The sequence below is a fragment of the Diabrotica undecimpunctata genome, chromosome 7 (assembly GCF_040954645.1).
Source record: "Diabrotica undecimpunctata isolate CICGRU chromosome 7, icDiaUnde3, whole genome shotgun sequence".
NCBI lineage: Eukaryota > Metazoa > Arthropoda > Insecta > Coleoptera > Chrysomelidae > Diabrotica > Diabrotica undecimpunctata.
In genome coordinates, this window is record NC_092809.1 from 75,928,651 (window position 1) to 75,948,881 (window position 20,231).

The following is a 20,231-nucleotide window of genomic DNA, read 5'->3' on the forward strand; positions in this document are numbered from 1 at the left end:
TACTACTACTGCTATCATTAGGCCAATGGTAATATTACGGAGATATTGGAAATAAAAACAACACCAACTGCTGCAATGGAGTTGCTCATTGGCATCAGCGCTTAGCAGGTGCAAACCATGATGTAGGAAAGGGACAATTGAGCTGTCGTTTCTGGCGGGGTGAGCTGGATGTGCTACCCCTGCTCTAGGCAGACTGCAACTTAATTAAACCTGTTTGTTTTTGCCAAACCCTACAAAATCGAAATAAGACATAGGGAGTTAAACGTGGCAAATGCGTATCACATATACATCAATGGCTCAAAAATGGAAGATGGTAGGCTCAGGATGCGGGGTATATTGAACCTAACAATAAAGTGGGATATGGACAAAATTGCCAGCTTAGTTCAGACATAAATGGCTGGTATATTCATAGCCACAAAAGAGATAACCCGCAAAGATATAGCTGGGAAAACCATAATAATCTGCACGGATAGCAGACAAGCGCTACTAACCTTGACCACGTGTCATATCAGGGTTGGCAATGGAGTGTCACAAATTACTGGTACGCAAAATGGGAATAAAGACAACCGCATTGCTGACCAACTAGCTAGGAAGTTGGCAGGCCTAAAACTCTTAGGACCTGGTGATTCTTTTGGTTGGCCAACTACAACAATCACGGAAATTGCCAAATGTCACTCCCACACGCAAACCATAATATGAGAAGGGCAAGGATGTAGACTTGCCAGGGTAACACTAAGTAACCATGAAAAGTCAGTTTCAACGAAGCACTTACGAATAACCAGGAAAATCCTACGCCTGACAGTTAGTTTTTTTAACTGTTCATTTTTAACTAAGTAACCACCTCACACACTGGGGCTAGTAGACACACCTCTATGCAGGAAGTGTGAACAAGAAGACGAAACTGTCGAGAATGTTCTACGTGAATGTCTGGACTTAACGTCAATACGAAAGTACGCGTTCGGCGAACCCTGGCTAACACATGCCCTAATAAAGGAGATGTTCTCTGGTGACTTGTCCATCTAGGATTGACAATAAGCTAAGGATGACACAACGGGTCAATTGTGGCCTAAGTGCTGTGGGACTTGATTACTCTTCCGATACAAAGGTAACAGTAATTCTCACATATGTAAGGTCTTAAAGTTATCTGTTTCTCAAAGGGACATACTGCAAAATAAATAAGCAGCATTATTTGTTATATGGAGGAAATTTATTACCTTTATTACTCTTCTGTAACACTTTTTACAGACGAAGACTCACTCAATATTGTTGAAAAATCTGTCATTAGAACTCAAATCAAAACTCCTTTCAAATAACAATATTTCTGACATAATTCTCTTGTCGTATCTATGGTTTTTATGAGATTATTGTTAATTTCGTACAGCGCCAGTACTCCCACCGCAAGTTCCCCTTCCATCGATGCGCGATCGAGATAAAGAACCGGCGATATGAAACAGCATACACCGCAAGAGAGAATCGAGTTCCGTCAGAGTGCTGATCTGGTAGGAACATCACCGGGCCTTGGGGTGTTCCTGAAGGCCAACCGTCCGAGTTCTATCAGAGTGTTAATCTGGGAACAACTTCACTGGCTCTAGGGTGTTGACTGAAACCAACCGCTACTGCTAGAGTGTTGATCTAGAAGCAGTTCCTTACCCAACTTGATCTGAGACAGACCTGTTCCTGCTAAGTCCTGATAAGTCACTTCCCGCTCCTTGCCGAACCGAAAGTTGATCGATGTGTCTGACCCGTGCTTTATTTTCTTCACCGTGTGTGTATTCACACCGTAATTGTCGTTTCAATTTTATGAAATACGCGACGTGTGTCGACACTGTCGCCGTAGGATTGACATTTAAATTCTGTACATATTATCTCGGATATAATTTTATTCTGTTATTTATTTGTTTCATATATATTTTTATTTTAATTAAAAGAGAGTGTTACTGAGTTTGCTGTATAAAAGAGCCACTCGTCACAGTGGGGCAGCTAATAGCATTCACAAGAGATATACAAATGGCCGATTTAACCGTAGAATAGGAACACAAATCAAAATATTTCTACACTATGTGATTTATATACTAATATATGGAACAGAAATGTGGACCTTCACATCTAATACTATTTAAAAATGTCGGGCGACCCAGTGGAAAATAGAGATGAGCTAGCTGTGTTGCATATAAAACTTAAAATCAAATCAAAAAGTATGGATCAAACAAATAAATAACATAAATAACAAGTAAGACATAAATATAATAATAACATAAATGGAAATTGGCCATGTAAATAATATGGACAAAGTAAATATTAGAATGAAGACCTTGAAATGGTAAGAGATTACGAGGCAAGAACAATGATTAATGGTAGTACGGCATTCCTAAAGCCATAGTAAAGAAGTGAATTGGAAGCACGGAAAATAGAGAGACGTGGAGCTATTATCAGAAGGTATGTAAGCCGAAATGGCTGAGAGACACCGGATAAAGAAGAAACTATTTGATAAAGGCCTACTTTGTATCAACTTAATATCAACCACTTTATTCGTAACTTGTAAAATAGAAAATTGGTCATTTCCAAAGAGCTTGTTACAGGCTTTTAAACCCCTAGCAGGCAATCTTTGCATTTTAGCTTTAGCTTATTAAACTTACACAGTTACACCAAATGTTTTTTGTTGCCACAGTAATGACGTCCAACTTTAAAAAACCTTAGGTACTTGACGTTATTCTATACAACTACACGCATTCTGGCATCGCGATTACGTTCTTATCGTTAGTCAAGTGATAAAATCCCATAAAGTGACAGTGAAGTAAGAATTATTTCTTTATAAACATTATTTTTAAATAATCAAAAAACACGTTTAGATCAAAGTGATCAACTTGATAACTTTTTGGTAACTATATTATATTTCCTGTTTCAGTATTATAATATGGTTTTAGTAAAAACTATTATGAACGTAGGCTTTATAAACAAAAATACCAAGACCGTCTCAAGATGGTCCTGACGGTTTACGTATAGAAAATATCCCTTTCAGTATGAAATTTTGTTATATTTATATCTTTTTATACGTAGGAACACTCTTTATTCCTGTTCTATTATTTTCTTTTTTGTGATAAATGCATCGTCTAAATCGTCACCATAAGAACAAAATCAATTTGGAATTGTCTGATGAACAATTATTCGAATTTATTGATTCCGTTGAAACCGATGATAGCATTTATACTAGTGACGATAGTATGGTAGCCAACATGATATCCAACGATCGATAACGGTCATGGAACTAGAAGAAGAAGACGATAGTATTGTGGATCCCGACTAAGTTGATGATAGTATTGAGCTTGAGAAGCCTTACAACCTTTCCGAGATATCAGAGACTAAATCACAAGTTATTGACGAATGCATTCAGGAAATGCTTGAAGCTGAGACAACTGATGCATTTGTAAATGATATAAATTTGTCACTGGATAATATAAATAAATAAATAGGATACATGCAAAGTTGATCGACCAGCAGCTTCTTCAACATTAGTTTTGGATGATATAGCGACCGAATCAGTTGAAGTACAAGAACCATCTACATATACTTCTACAAATGCATGTTTTAAAGCTGCCAAAAGACCTCGATCTTCATTGTCAACTCTTAAAGGTACTAGACCATTCATCATCATCAATCAGCCTATATTTGTCCACTGCTGAACGTAGGCCTCCCGTAAAATTTTCCACCTATTCCTATCTTGAGCTTCTTGCATCCATTTTGTGGTTATGCGCTTGATACCATCCGTCCATCTAGTCGGTGGTCGTCCTCTGCTTCGATATGGCTCTTGCCTTGGTCGCCATTCCAGAATCTTTCTGGTCCATCTATCATCCGTTAATCTGGCAACATGTCCGGCCCAAGCCCATTTAGCCATGGCTATTTTTTCAACTGCATCTGTGACTCATGTTCTTCTTCTTATTTCTAGGTTTGGTACTTTATCTCTGATGGTAATACCTAATATTGATCTTTCCATAGCGCGTTGTCTAGCTCTTATTTTATCTATTGTTCTTTTTGTCAGAGTCAGTGTTTCTGCACCATATGTAAGAACCGGTAAAACGCACTGGGTAAAAACATTTCTTTTTAAACAAACTGGGATAATAGACTTGAAAATGTTATTCAATCTACCAAAGGCAGCATGAGACCTACCCTTTTATTTCAGTTGTCTGATTATCTCGGCCTAAGCGAATCTTATGCCCTAGATATTTGTAAGCTATTACTTGGTCGATGCTATGGCCCACAACCAGAATTTTACCGCTGACAACAAGGTTGGTCATAAATTTTGTCTTTGAGGCGTTAATTTTAAGACCAATTGATTTTGACACTTTATAGAGCGTATGCAGCATATTTGTAGCTTTATCAACTCTATCAGATAATAAAACAGACATCCTCCCATTTATATTAATTCCCATGTTATCCTCTCGTTCCATTTGCTTGAACATATATTCAAGAACAGCTGTAAACAATTTAAGGGAGATAGTATCACCCTGTCTAATTCCACGTTCTATTCGAAACTTTTTGGTATCTTCATGAAGGTGGACACAAGCTGTACCAGTTTCGTAAATACTTTTAATCAAGGCGATATATCGGTAGTCAATGCGGCAGTCAGCCAATGCTCGAAGCATTTTATGATGATCTATAGTATCAAACGACTTTTCATAATCTACGAATATAAGAAAGACAGGCTTGTTATACTCTGTACACTTTTCTATTAGCGTTTTTATAACTTGTAGATATGATCATTTGTTCCGTATCTGGAGCGGAACCCAGCCTGTTCACAAGGTTGGTAACTATCCAGTTTGTTCACAAGCCGTTTTGTTATAATCTTCATGAATATTTTGTATGTATGGGAGAGCAAACTAATAGGTTTGTAGTTCTTTAGGTCTGAAATGTCACCTTTTTTGTGCATTATGGTTATTATTGCTAGGAGGGGGTTACGCCTCTTGTCAAACAAGTATTGAACATCTTTTTCAACACATTTACTAACGTTCCTCCTCCTTCTTTGATTTGTTCAATGACTATGCCATCTTCTCCACGTGATTTATTTTTTTTCATCTCCGAGAGAGCTGATTTTATTTTCTCTGTTGTGATATCTGGGATGTCTTCTGAGCATACATTTTGAACTTTTGGTATTTGATTTTGATCAGGATCTGGAAGTTCTTCTCGCTTATACTTATTTGTTGTAGTTTCTCCTTTTTTATTTACAAGTTTACAAACATTTTTCGATCCTTCAGTCATTTGTCGGCGCAGAACCTTTAAACTTTTATTTTTATCAATGGCTTGAGTTATGTATTCAGTCTTGTAATTTCTGACATCTTTTTGAATGGATTTTGTGATCTTCTTCTTCTTCAAGTGCCCTGTCCGTTGCGAACGTTGGCTATTAACATGGCAATTCTGATCTTATTTGCGGCGCTTCTGAATAGTTCGACCGATGTGAGCCCGAACCACTTCCTCAGATTTTGGAGCCACGAGTGTCTTCTCCTGCCTGGCCCTCGCTTACTGTCTATTTTTCCCTGGACAATCAATTGCAGTAGACGGTACTTATCGTGTCTCAATATGTGGCCTAGATATTCAAGCTTTCTTTGTTTAATTGTATTCACGATTTCTTTCTCCTTTCCGATTCTTTGGATTACCTCTGTGTTGGTGACATGTTCGGTCCAGGATATACGAAGAATGCGTCGGTACACCCACATTTCGAATGCTTCTAGTTTTCTCGTGAGCGTCTCCGTCAGCGTCCAGGCCTCCACACCATACAGTAAGATCGGAAAAATGTAGCATTTAACTAGTCGTAGTTTTAGGGGAAGAGACAAATCCCTGCTTATGAGGAGCTTTTTCATATTGCTGGATTTTGTGATATCTTTGTTTAACTGTCTAAGTGTTATAAAATTATCTGTGTATTTGTCTTTCAATTCTCTTCTTTTGTTTATAAGATCTTTAGTAGCTTGAGTAAGTTTATCCATCTTGTTTTTTCCTTTTTCCTTATATTTTCTATGAGCGTTTCGAATCGCACTATTTATTCGCATGTTTGTCACCTCTATATCTAATGCATTTTAATTTAGATGTTCTACTTCTTTCAGTTCTGAAGTTATGAGATTCTGATCAGCTACTCTATCTTCTATCGATTTTCATTTATTAGAATACCTCTCTGTTATCATTGCTGTCCTCTCTCGTCTAATGTTGATCATTATTTTTGCTCTAACCAACCGATGATCACTCCCAACAGTGATTTTATTAATTACTGTAGCATCTTGGACGATATTTTTTCTGTTTGTGATGATGAAATCAATTTCGTTTTTTGTTATGCCATCTAGACTAGCCCACGTCCACTTACGTTGTTGGTTCTTTTTGAAAAATGTGTTCATCACATAGAGCCGATGATGCAACAAAAAATGTAGTAGCACACCTCCTCTATCATTTCGCTCACCGTATCCAAATGAGCCCATAGCCACTTCTGCGTTATCTTCTTTAAATCCAAGTTTAGCGTTAAAATCGCCCATTAAGATTAGATGGTGGGTTTTATCTTTTTCTATAGCTCTATTTATATCTTCATAAAAGTTTTCGATTTCTTCATCGCTATGGCTCGTCGTGGGTGCATATACTTGGATAATTTTAATAGAGCGTCTCTCGTTCAGTTTTAATATGAGGTACACTACTCTTGAGCTTACACTCTCTATTTTTATAATTCACCATATAATTCACCCTGGACCATTAATTCAACCTAATTATGGTAGCTTTACTGGAGGAGGTAAGATTATATAGAAAACATATTTATACGTCAGGAATATTGTCTTTTTTATTACAGCTCTGAATACAATATCAAAAAACTCAAAATAGTTTTCCAGATTGACGTGGCGTAATCGCTAAATGGTGCTTGGAAAAAGATGCAGATTGGCTGTAACTGGCGTTGAAAAAAGAGCGGTATATCAAGTTGCTGATGAACGTTTTGATGGTGAAAACCATTTTCCAGTTTGGGTAATTAGAAAAGGAAAGAAGAGGTGTAAGCTGTGTAAAAAATCTGATACGCAGCTTGTCTGTTTCAAATGTGACCTCCACTTATGCGGTACAGTCGATAAAAATTGTATACTCATTTCTCTCAATAAAACGTGTTTTATAATAAACATCTACCAAAGTTATTTTTTACTCATCTAGCACTCATACTAGACAAGATTTTTAGCAAAGAATTTAAAAGTAAGTCTTTTGCCTATATTTACTTGAAAAAAAAAAAAATATCAACTTCAACAAATCATTTTTAACGATCTTGATTATAAGGCTTAATATTGTCATGACGAACTATTCAAAAATGTACAATTAAACGCTAATGATCTTTTTGTCCCAATGGCAGGTCATGATCTACTACTAAAAATTTGCAGAACAATTCCCTATTGACGTTTTAATTGTTTCAACTAAAATTTAACTAAAATTGGATTAATACGTCTCATGTGGCAATTAAACTTCATTCACTCTTTAATTGGTTTGTATTCGCTATTCAACAAACAGCGAAACAAAACAGAATCAGATGCAGCTTCGTTAAAAAAAAATATCCACCGGCCATGACGAAATACCCATCGAAACGTTTTGTAAATAATCCAGTCAAAATAGACAAAAATAGTTGTAATCTCGAAAAAATTCGCAATAAAGTTGAAAAATGGTACAGAACAAACACACTCTTGCAAAATAAATTTTGATTGAAAACTTTCCACCGAACCTACTTAATTTTTCTTAGGTTATGCAGATAAATTGCTCGTCAAAAGTTAAGTATATTGATAATATTCGTATAAATGTTTTTGGGTATTTTTAAATGAAATGATAATAAACAAACTCATTAAATGCTTTTTATTCACAAAAACCAAATGTATGGCAATAACTGGAAGTACAAATCTTTAAAATATTGAAGATGTTCTAGTGTAGAGCGAAGGTAACAAGAAAATTAACTACCGTAGAAGCAAATATCGTCATTGATTCCGGCTAGGGTAGACAAGCGGATTTAGGTGAATCTTGTGATGCAAGTGTCGTCTCTAGGTTAGTTAATCGTACACCCAGACAGTTTGGCACATACGATGTTGGAGGGCAACAGAAACGAGCGGAATGGAAAGAGAGACAGGTGTGAATTTTGTGACAGTGAGAAAAATTAATAATAGAATAATTAAAAAGAAAGCAGGTTGAACTAGTGTGCACAACTACATCCGTGCATTACTAACAAAAAAAGGATATGAAGAAAGAGAGCTGGACCAACGACAAGAGGGTTGCTGAGGACCAAAAGTAAGAGGGAAAGATGTCGTAAGTTGAAGGTATACGCAACACGTTTTGATAAGAGGCAAACAAGTGAGTCAGACTATGTGTGCCAAACTGTGGGGAAGGAGGAAATGCCTGGCTGGGAGTGATGCCGTTCTAGGAGCGATGAGGGTCTTTCTACGCGCAATCTGGAATGGGGTTCCCCTAAAAAAGCGCAATTTTTGGAACTAAGATAAGGGAAAATAGGGAAAAGGGAGGCCTTCTTGCTGACAGTCTGGAAATAAATGCTTCGGAACTGTTGCTCGGCCTTACAGAAGCCATTCCGCTTCCAGAGCGCTGGATGACAGAGGAGGCTATGTTTGAGCAGGTAGGTATTTGACGTAATCTCAGCCTTTTAAAGTATCTCGGGAACTCTCGCTGGGTCCACGAAGAATGAATCCTTCAGTAAGGTGGGTCAGGTGGCGGCTTGAACTGAGATGTCTGTTAAAGAATTGAGACTCCTCTCTATAAAGATATAAAGATGAAAAAAGAGTTAGTTAATCGTTACACCAAAACAGGAACTGTTTCGAAACGGGTTAAAACTAGAATGTCGAAAGTTCGACTTCCTCAGACTAATGTTACTTTTACATCAATCAGTTTAAAGACTCCCTTTAAGTTGCAAAATCTTGAAAAGACGATTATTTACTCTACAAGAACTGCGATTTCAGTAGCAGATCTAAGTCGAAACTTTCTGAGGTCAATACATTTAAAAAGAGTTTTGTTTTGGAAGGTATTCTGGTATGTGTATGTGTTATACATGTATATGTATAACACATACGTCTACGTCCTGTCTAAGTTAACCTACCAAGGACTTATATACATTTCGACATATTTTTAAAAATCTTCCTAACTTTTGATGAGCAATTCATTATAGGATATGCAGCTAACTGAGATGGACAAATTAGTGTTTGCACTTGAATATTTCCTATCCATTGGAGCTAGTCTGGTTACTACTATTAAGAAATCCTCAAATCAATGTTAAGTATTACCAATAATGATACTTTTTATTTGTTTTATTGAAATACTCTATTAATTTGTTCTAATGCTGACTCCCTTATAACGACAGTATTATTATTTTACTTAAATTAGGCAGAAGGCCAGGGATCAACGCAGAAGGCCGGGGATCAACGTAGAAGGCCGGGGACCGAATCCCAACGCGCGCTGTCGAGAGCATCCAGATATTTTTAAATATCTACAGGCATCAGGTCGACTCAGTTTGAATAAAATGAATACCTTAGGTAAAACCAGGCGTAATAATAAGCGGTCAGACCCACAAACGATTGTAGCGCCAAAAGTACCAACAGTTAAAAAGAGCTATATATAGAAGCAATATATATATATATATATATATATATATATATATATATATATATATATATATATAAATATATATATATACAATATATATATATTAATGCGATATTAAAAGTCAGAGGTGCGCCAAGCAATTAATTAGCTAATTAATTAATTAATTAAATATTTATGCTTTACATATGATAGGTAAGGTCTAGAGAATACCGGAACAATAAAAAACATATAATGATATAAAATTATATATTGAAATAAAATTCACACTCAAATATCTTCAACAAAAAATATCTCATATAATGATTATCAAAATTTTGTTCTACGTACGTGAACCTTCAAAAATTAATGTTATATACTATATAAATTAAAATTTCAAATCAAAATTGTTGTTCTATATCTCCTGATAAATATCTCTATCTTTTCTGAAACAATTAAAAAAAATTTGTTGATAAAGAAAAACTGACGAATGGTAAAAAAAAACTATCTCTCTGATGATGAGTTGTCCAAATCCTTGTTCCTTGTAGCCTACACTATCTATTCTAAGAACTAACGGAGAAATATAATTTCTAAATTCTACCCTATTGTCTTATTCACTGTACAAGTCCATTTGGAAAACCCGGTCGTATTGTTCATTTCACTTAAGCTCTGTCACTCGAATATATTTTACAAAGAAAATAATTTATGCATATCTTTAACTTTTGTTTACTACAGGTAATCCAAAGATAATGGACTTTCATTTCTTCGAAATATCTTTTATAGTTTATTAGGTGAATTATTTGACTTATATTTTGTACTATGAAATATTTTAAAAGCAAATCAATATTATTCTCAATTTTACATAGCATAACAACTCTCCAGAATATCTTGAAAATTTATTTAGATGGTCTATTTAGTAATTTTAATTTTATCTTTGGCTGATAAAATGAATCATAACAATATATATATATATATATATATATATATATATATATATATATATATATATATATATATATATATGGGTGAGATTCCTACAGACTGCCGCTTCTCGCATTTCGACCGCCATCGTTTTCTGTCCATCCATTCGTCTTCTTTGATGGCTCTGTCTCTCATTATGTGCTGGACAGATTCGAACGTAGATTTGAGTTTCGAATCGGTTTGTAAATGCCCCTTTGTTCGCTTCTTGTCGATCGACGATGATAGATATAATAAAAGGTTGAAGTTGTAAAGTAAAAGTGTTGATTTATTGACAGGTTCTGGTAATTACACAATATGTGCACAATATGATTTGAGCTCATTTGTGCTCAAATGAGCTCAAATCCCCAATTTATAATCTTACAAATATTTCATACCTCAGCACAGAGGTTATTGCTTCTATGATACTAACCAACTTTTGAACTATTAGCTTACATTACAATTTAATCTAGACCATCATTGCAACACTTAGGAAGTTCAATTAGAAACAATATATTATTCGACAATTCATTAACAGGTGAATGGACTTTAATTATTAAAATATTACTCGATATCATTTTCACAATGTCACTTATACACGGTGAAACTATAATTGATTAAGAAGTTAAGAATAATGTGACATTACAAATTAAGGGGTTAATTTGTGATTGAACATGTGCCGTACATTTTCTTCCCAGGCAACTGAAGGCCTCTCCCTTCTTCTTCTTTATTGTGGTATGTAATTGAAAGCTTTCTTTGGCCATATATCTTCATTCATTCGCTTCACATGACCATACCACACTAGTTGTCTCGTTTCAATTCTGTCTACACTGGAATATACAATATTTGTCCTCCTTCTAATATCTTTATTCCTGGTATGATCTTCTTTGGATATGCCACACGCTCTCCTTAGAAAATCCATTTCTACTACTTCTATTCTTTTTCTATCTTTTTGCGTGATCTGCCAAACTTCTGCCCCATAAGTCACAATAGGCTCAACCAAGGTTCGATAAATGGTCAATTTCGTTTCTTGTCTAATATCTTTAGACCATAGCAGAGAGTTTAGAATGTTTACCGCTTTTTTTTCCTGCTGCGTTCTGTTTTCGATGTCTCTTTTGGGAGTGCCTTTTTTAGATATTAACGATCCGAGATGTTTGTATTCATTGCATGTTTTTGTGTTTCTAATTTCTAACTCTGGATCTTCTTCATCATCTCCTATTTTAAGATACTCTGTCTTTGACATATTCATATTGAGGCCCCATTTTTCATATTCTTTCTTTAGTTTTCTAAACATGTAGTCCATGTCTTCCTGATCATTCGCTACGATTACCTGATCATCTGCGAAAAATAAAGTGGTTAGATATTTACCACCGCCTATGTCTATTCCCATTTCGGATACTTGTTTCCTAAACTATTGTATGTACTGTAAAAGATTTAAAAAGTATTTTCCCTTACGCAATTAAGCTCTTCTGATTTGTATAAAAAGTGTTATTATAAACAAAGTCAAATTTATATTTAATTCAACGTAATACTTTTCTTATTATTTAAAAATCCCTATAGACTAAACTATTTTAATTTTTGTACTTGAAGTCGAGAGCTAACAAGCTTATTTTATTCAGAAGCAGTTTACATTCAAATTAGAAACTTTCTTGAAAAAACGAAAAATCCCGAGCACGGCAAATTCTTGCTCCAGATGTTTTCAGATGCTCTGGAAACAAAATTATACGATAGGTAATTGTACCGCAACTAAGGAATACCAATTGTTTTCCCCAAGGAAAACGTTTCTTTAGTTTACTTTGTGTTTATTGACCTAGTTAGGGATTCTGTGGTTTCTTTTATTTCTTTTTATTTTGAAGTTGTCAGGATAATGGCACTGGACAAATAAAGCTAATTGTTTGGGAGACAGAGAGAGAGGGAGAAAACAACTGTTTCGGATTAAATTTGTAGTGTTTACAAAAGTCTAAAAACACGAACTTAGACTGAGAATAATAAAGATGAAGGTATTACATTTTGTATACGAAGTTAAGAACAAACACTAAATATTATAAAACTAATTCATTGATATCCTTAGTGCACCTTGATCAGTTCCAGGATCAATTTCCATTTCAGTCTATTCTTTATCTTGGTTTTCCAGTGTCATAATCCTAATGTTTTTAGGGTTTTTTCCACTTTATCCTTAATGTTTGTCCTTTGAAACAAACAAAGCGTTAACAATTGTTTGATAATATTCAACGACTTGATATTAGCGTATAATAAATATGCAAAAAGTAAAAAAGATCATTCTACTAAAATACAAAATATAGTACATGCAATCAACTTACACCTCTAAACTCTAAACGATTAACGGAATTCACAGAAAACCTTTCGTTTTAGTAAAAGGCACGGTAAACTGAACTTGTGTTCTCGATAATGTTTAAACACTTGGCTAAATTTTAAGTATAAAATAAATATGTGTCATTAACTCGTTGTTCATAGTTATGCATATTGTGTTACATTTTTTTTATAAATAGTATTCTTGCATAATGTTATTTAACGTAAATTTCTTTCACGTACTTGTTTAAAAAATTTTTTCTGAAGTAAATTACCGTGCTAAGGATAATTTATATTATCATATAACACGTATAAGTAGATATACAAAGTACTAAAATATCACTTCCAATTTTTGTTAAAAAATACTTCGGAGAAAACTAGAACATTTTGTCAATTTAAATAGTGGTAGTTAGATTGACCATATGTCTGTTAGAGCGTACCGTCTTTGAGTCTGCGATTACGGGTTTAAGTTAGGGTTTTGGTAAATATATTTAATTTTTCATTTTCAAACGAAAATACTTCGAAAAGTACTAAAAATAAAATAATTGTGGGAAACATTTTAATTTATTTATGTACGGTTACCAACCAATTCTAAACTTTTTATCAAACATAATTAAATTACAATCGGCATTCCTAATGATCATTAGGTTAATTTCCTTAATGTGTAAGATCTGTAGTAGTGTATATCTGTGTAGAATATAGGATCTTTGTAAGCGGTTATATTATATTTTACCTCTCAAGCACAACAGTTCGAAAGTTTCTGTTATATTGATCTAAACTCAGTATATTGTAATTCAAACGTGTAGTCTTAAGTGACCATCATGCCTAGACGTAAGTTGCATATTGATGAATTAATTGCAAATGTGCATAAATACTTTACCATGGAAAGAGACAATGACGGACCTTTAAAATTTTTGAGAGAATATACTAGACTTGAAATGCAACATTCGTATACTTAGATGAGACATGGATATTTGCAAAGGGTGGAATTAAAATAATTTGGCAAGAAGAAGTATAAAATCAATAAAACACACATCATTCTTCATGCAGGAGGAAAAGTAGGCTTTATAGAAAACGCAGATTTGGTTTTTTCTTCAAAATCAACATCTGCTGATTACCATGGAAACATGAATGTAGATATGTTTGTTAAATGTCTTGAGGAGAAACTATTATCTAGTCTGAGTGAACCATCAGTTATAGTTTTAGATAATGCACCTTGCCAGTCGGAGATTTAGGAGAAATAACCAAAACAGTCGTGGAACGTACCGAGCATAAAAAATTGGTTAGTTAAAAATAATATCAATTTTCCGGATTTCGAAACGTAATAACAGTTTATATAGTTGACCAAATTGTATCAAGTTATGGACATCAAGCACTACGGTTACCGTCGTATCACTGCCAGTTTAATCCGATCGAACATATCTGGGATATATGTAAAACGTATTATAAAAATCACGTTGGATGCAGTGGATACAGTGACGATGCAGTTAGCGAAATGTGGTAAGAAGCTCTTAAAACTGCAACTCCAGAAATATGGGCCAAAACTGTAAATAAATGTGAAAAATTAATGCAAGGGAAAATAAAATTAGTGTAATTAATCCGGTGATTATAGATTTACATAATGATAGCGATAGTGAATTTAGTGACGATGATGATGATTTATAAATTTAAATAATCAGTAAGTAGACTAAGTACACTATTATAATGTTATTTACAAAATAATTGTACAGCAGGTTAACCATTATATTTATACATTCATTATTAGCCAAATAAACAAAAATATTTAAAACTCCGTTTGAATTTTTACTCCTCATTGTATACAAATTAACTGTAACTGATAAGACAGGCAAACATATTCTAAACAAAGTAAGTAATTAAAAAGATTATGGAGAACTCCAGTGCAGTTTACTGTGCCTGTTACTACAACGAAAAGTTTTCTGCGAATTCCATTAATCGTTTAGAGGTTGGTTGGTTAAAGTTGGTTGAATGTACTGTATCTCCGGAGTGTAGGCCTTTGCAGCCGGTGTTTTGTAACAGTGCATTGTTCTCGGTTCTACAGACCGTAGTTTGGAATTATTTGTTTTAATTAAAAGTAATACAGTAAAACCTCTGTACGCGACCACTCCTAAAAGTGACCACCTGCATATAACGACCAATTCTGAATTCCCGGTCATCAGAAAGGGAAATCCCCGTTATTTTATACCTCTTTATACCGACCAATTCCTAGTACCCGTCAATGATAAAAACACCCGCAATAAAGGGCAATCAAATTCGACCATTCTTAAGACATATAAACAGGGTACAAATTCCTTAAGGGTAGGCTGATCCATATAATTTATTTCACAAGCTTTTAAGATCTGCTTTTAACATTCAGTTTAATTTTAAACTTTTATGTGTGGACTAGGATTGTCTTTTGCTTATTCATTTTTTCCCCTTCTCGCGCAATAGTCTATAGGCATTTTACCGTAGTATTAGCGATTTTTTGAAACTAATGAGTATGGCGGCAAAAAAGAAACGCCTCTATATCAAAGAAAAAATGGATATAATTAACGAATGTGAAAAAAGTGGCATAAGTACCAGGAATTTGGCCGAAATATTTAAATTAGGCAAGACTCATGTGACCATATTGCTGCAAAATAAAGAAGAGATGAAAAAATTTGTTTCAAGAAAGTGGTAACGTTGACCAAAAAATAAAATTTCCTAAAACCGAGAGACTTGTGGATCAAGCTGTGTTTAACTGATTTTGTAAGACTCGAAACATGAAGTTTTTTCAGATTTTCTAAATTTGACCCTTCGCTTTTTTCGTCTTCTCCATATGGTATTATTCAGATTATTACTTCATTTATCCTGCTTTACTTACTTACTTTACTTAAATAGCAGTGTAATATTAAACTTAATTCGAATAGTATAACGAAAATCATAATTTAAAAATACAAAATTAAAAAATGAATATTTTCTTCTTCCAAAGTAATTGCATATTTGTTTTTTAGCACCCTCTTTAAAAGATTAAAATAAAAAGCTTATCAAACACTTACTCTGCAATTCTTTCACCGTTCCAACATTGTTGATCCTTTCGTTCGGCGAAGGACTCGTCCTGGCAAAGGGTGTTTGCGAGATTCGCGTAGAATCCTTTCGTTTTCGCGATAGCAGACAGAAAATGCGACAGTTCGTTTTCGGGTAAAGGCGAGAAGTTCCTGGGATTGGTGCTTCGGGGTTTGCCGCTGGCTGCTGAGGGGAACGGGGTGCTGCTCTCCCCCAGAAGAGGATTTTCCTTTTGAGAGAATTCGGCGGAACCGCAAATTTGCCTGACCTGAAAAATAAAAAAAAACATGTCAAATATTTTATGTATACTGAAATATGTATCTAGAGACTGGTGTTTCAGAATATGCGAAAATTTTAATATATCACGATCTAAAGAAAATTATTATTGTATGTTATCTCTTTTGTTGCAGGTTGTAATTCTTAATTTAAATACGTATAATGTGAATTAACTGTAAGATCATAGATTATAGATCAGCGGTTTTTAATTGTAAATATTATTCCAGCGTGCCAATATATATCTAAATATATGTACAATGTCATCATTGATCAAGCACAGACATACAAATAACTTACTATGTAGTTAATCTCTACAATATGGCGCTAATTGAGGCCATACTCGTTAAGTCTGTTTTAGACTATAACATAAAATGATATAAGAAAATGGTATAACAAAAACTTACATAAAATGATTGTGTACAATATTAATACAAGAAGTTTTGTGTATTACATTGTCACATTTTGGTATCAAAATATGTTATGTGATTCTGCGCATTACATGCTAAAAAAGTCCTTTTTTTTTAATTATTTGGTGTACATGTACTGTTAACCTCAATGTTCTTATTCTTCTTTTTGTTATTGTAACGTAACCTCATGTTCTCCAACATTTAACCTAGTTTTTTACCCACGCAAATACCTAGTTAGTTTTATCCACGTTTTACTTTTGCTTTAACAAATTTATGATGGATAAGAAAATTCTCCTATTATCTGTTTCTGGTTCCAAAGGCGAAAAAAGAGGAAGAACCTAACTGCGCATGCGTGTGTACTAATAATTGGCATCAAAATATGACATGTTCTAATATATATAACATTTTTTGTTAACAGATTGTGTTTTCTGTTTTACGTTATGACAAAACTTAGTATACCATTTTCTTATATCATTTTATGTTATAGTCTAAAACAGACTTTAGGGTTTGCATGCACAGTTTTGCTATTAACTCTTCTGTTAAGCTACGTGATGGTGTATGCAGGACGCCTACGGTACTTTGTGCGGTATATATAGTAGGTTCGCTAAGCCCAGTCCGGACTGTCTAGTGAATTTAGTAATTTTTTTTTTGCGAAGTTAGCTACTTTTTGACAGACTAGAAGTGGCTGGAAATGACTACACAACCAAGCACACGTGCTCATAGCGTATTTCATAAGTGTATTTCGTCGACCTTTTGTTGCAAACTTATACTTAATATTCTATTATTCCTATCAGAAACTAGTTTTGGACGACCCAAGATTTTACTTTTTTTTATCTAACGGACTTTATTATGTGAATTATATAACACAATATTGAGTACGTTTTGTGATTATATATAATTTAAAATATTGCTTATTCAGCGTTATTATCATGACTTTTAATAATATAAAACTTTAATATAACGATTATAAAACGATAGTATTAAACTTTATTCGTTTATTGAACCTATTCTCAAGAAACTCAAGCTAAATGCTACCAAAAACTTTAAGATGGTTGCCTACATTTGGCACAATTTAACGATATAAACTAAATTAGCTTAAATTGTTTATAAAATATATTTTTTTATATATAACAGAAACTTACTTTCTTCATACATGTGATAAATTTCTAAGATAATTTGATTTTTGTTGCTATCATTTAAGTCAGTCGTTAATTTCCTTTTGCGACTTTTCTTCTTTAAAGTGAGAGTTATATTAGGTCCAACTTTATATTTACGCACACTTTTTTCTGAGAGTTTCAGACATTTGGATGTTAACTGAAATGTTTTTTTATTAAGAATATTTGTAACATTTACATAATTCGATAAATATATTTTTCCGTCGATCATCCACTTATGATCAATTTTAACACCCTCTAAATCAATGATTAATGACCCCTATTAATAAATAATTTTCTATTAATGAACGATTTCATTATAGGCAACACAACATACATTGCTTGCATAAATTAATTAAACGCTCTGTGATTGGCAGTGGCGTGGTGTAGGCAACGAAACATATACCTATTTTTATTCGCACTAAAAAATTTAAAATGAAGTAGCCGCTGTTAGTACTATCTGTCATTGTATGTCATTATTTACTTTATTGTAAACATGTAAACATATTTAATGAACATGTAAATAAAATTTATTTCATTATAATTTTGTGCTCAATTTTTACTATTGAAAAAACTCATTTTTTGTGGTATTTTTATGATGGTAATAATCGCCGAGTCGAAGAATTTAGGTTTGTATGACCATAATTGCTATTTGTGAACACTGTACGGCTGCTCGTGGTCAAGTCTGCTATAGAGAAGCACAAATAAATGTACTAATTATATATTCTGTGAATTCTCATGACAAAACGCAAATTAAACGGTAGTTTTCGGGGCCGCTGTGTACGTTTAAATTTGAAGATATTCGGCGTTTCAACGATGAAATCACTCTTTCAAATAGTTTAATTTTACTTTAAAATAAATCGAAACAAGTTCACTTTGTATTAAAACTGTTCAAAAAACTGTTTAAAAATCGCAAAAGCCGAGAAATGGTCTCTTTTCCTCTAACAACGTGAATTCGGGCAGAATGTTGCAGTTTCGCATATATATATATATATATATATATATATATATATATATATATATATATATATATATATATAAACATTTATAAAATACTAACAGACTTGTATTAGTTTTGATTCTCCCGTATGTATAGCCACGCCAAGATTGCGTGTACAAAAATACAGCTGTGTTAAAAACTACGCATTACAAGACGAGCCATCTGCAAAATGATATAGACGTGTGTTAGAGATAAGGGACGATTTCATTATGTCAAGGGCTACAGTCGAGTTTTATCTTCCAACCAACACAGATGTGCATGGGTGTGCAGCGCTTCCTAGGGGACTTCGCTTGAGTGTTTTGAAAAAGGCTAGTTTTGTTCCTGAATTTCACCGAACCAGAGGGTTCGCAATCCATTCGTGACTGAAGCCGTTTCACGGGGTCAAGTACAACTTATATAAACCATTACATTGATGCTGATATACACGTACGTTTACTGTGTAGAATCGTTACATTATTATTTAATTATTTGGCAAGTTGAAATTGTTTGTGCTAAACTATATTTCACATTATATCGCGTGTTGAACATTTTAACCGTTTGAGAACATTTTACGTTTGGTTAAACGTTATTACCTTTATAGATTTGTATATTTATTAGATTGTAATAATTTCACTATTCTTTTTTTTTTCTATGTATATCACAGCGTTTACGTGATGTGTTTACTAATTGTATTAATTTCGTTATTAATTTAATGTGTATTTTATTACCGATTATACTTTTGAATTGAGCTTATTAATATTTGTATTACGTTCAATATAATTCATATATTTTATGTCTGATTGCATTTTGTGTACCTTTTATCAACAAGGTTTGTTCATTTTACCACGGATTAATTATATTGTTATATGTGTGCATATGTTTTACTCTTTAACGTCTAATATGAATTTATGCGTTATTTCTAATCATACTCAACCATAGCAATCAAAATCTCAAATTCCTTTGTTTTGTGATGTGTTTTTAAAAATTATTCATCGACATCTTGCATCCAGATATTCTTGTTTAATTACAATTGTATGTTTGTTTATGTATATTTATGTTTGATTTTACTTCTTTTTTCAAATTTTTATATAGTCTACTCGTTTATTATTTTTCTATAGGAATATACATACCCAATGCGAAAGGGGGAAACCGGTGAATTCTAGATTGAACATAATATATTCTCTCTCCTTTCTGATGACTCCAATTGTTATATTGAGGTTATCGTATGTGCAGAACGCAACACAGAATATGGATAAAATAGATCAACAAAATTCCACAAAATTATACAACAAATCAGTTATATTTGTAAGTTAATTGAACAATATATCAATAATTCTGGTGTAAGGATATTTACCAAGTATTTTTTTTAATTAAGTAACTTATCGATTTTTTAGAGGGATTTTAGTAACTCAGACAGAAGGAAAAGTTGCGAGTGACAGAGGGGGATCCGTGGATAGACAAAGGAAAGTGACAATTAAGTATGCAAATATTTAAAAAATGTTATTATCTATATATTATAATCCAGAAAATAAAAAA

General features: G+C 33.5%; 1 protein-coding gene across 1 annotated transcript in view; it reads right to left on the reverse strand.

The window, feature by feature from the left end:
- dally (division abnormally delayed protein) overlaps nt 1–20,231 on the reverse strand; it is a 507,405-nt gene that overhangs the window by 54,344 nt on the left and 432,830 nt on the right. Inside the window, exon 4 of the mRNA XM_072539017.1 lies at nt 15,873–16,147. Coding sequence (XP_072395118.1) covers nt 15,873–16,147 — 275 coding nt within the window. The remainder of the gene's footprint in view (nt 1–15,872; nt 16,148–20,231) is intronic.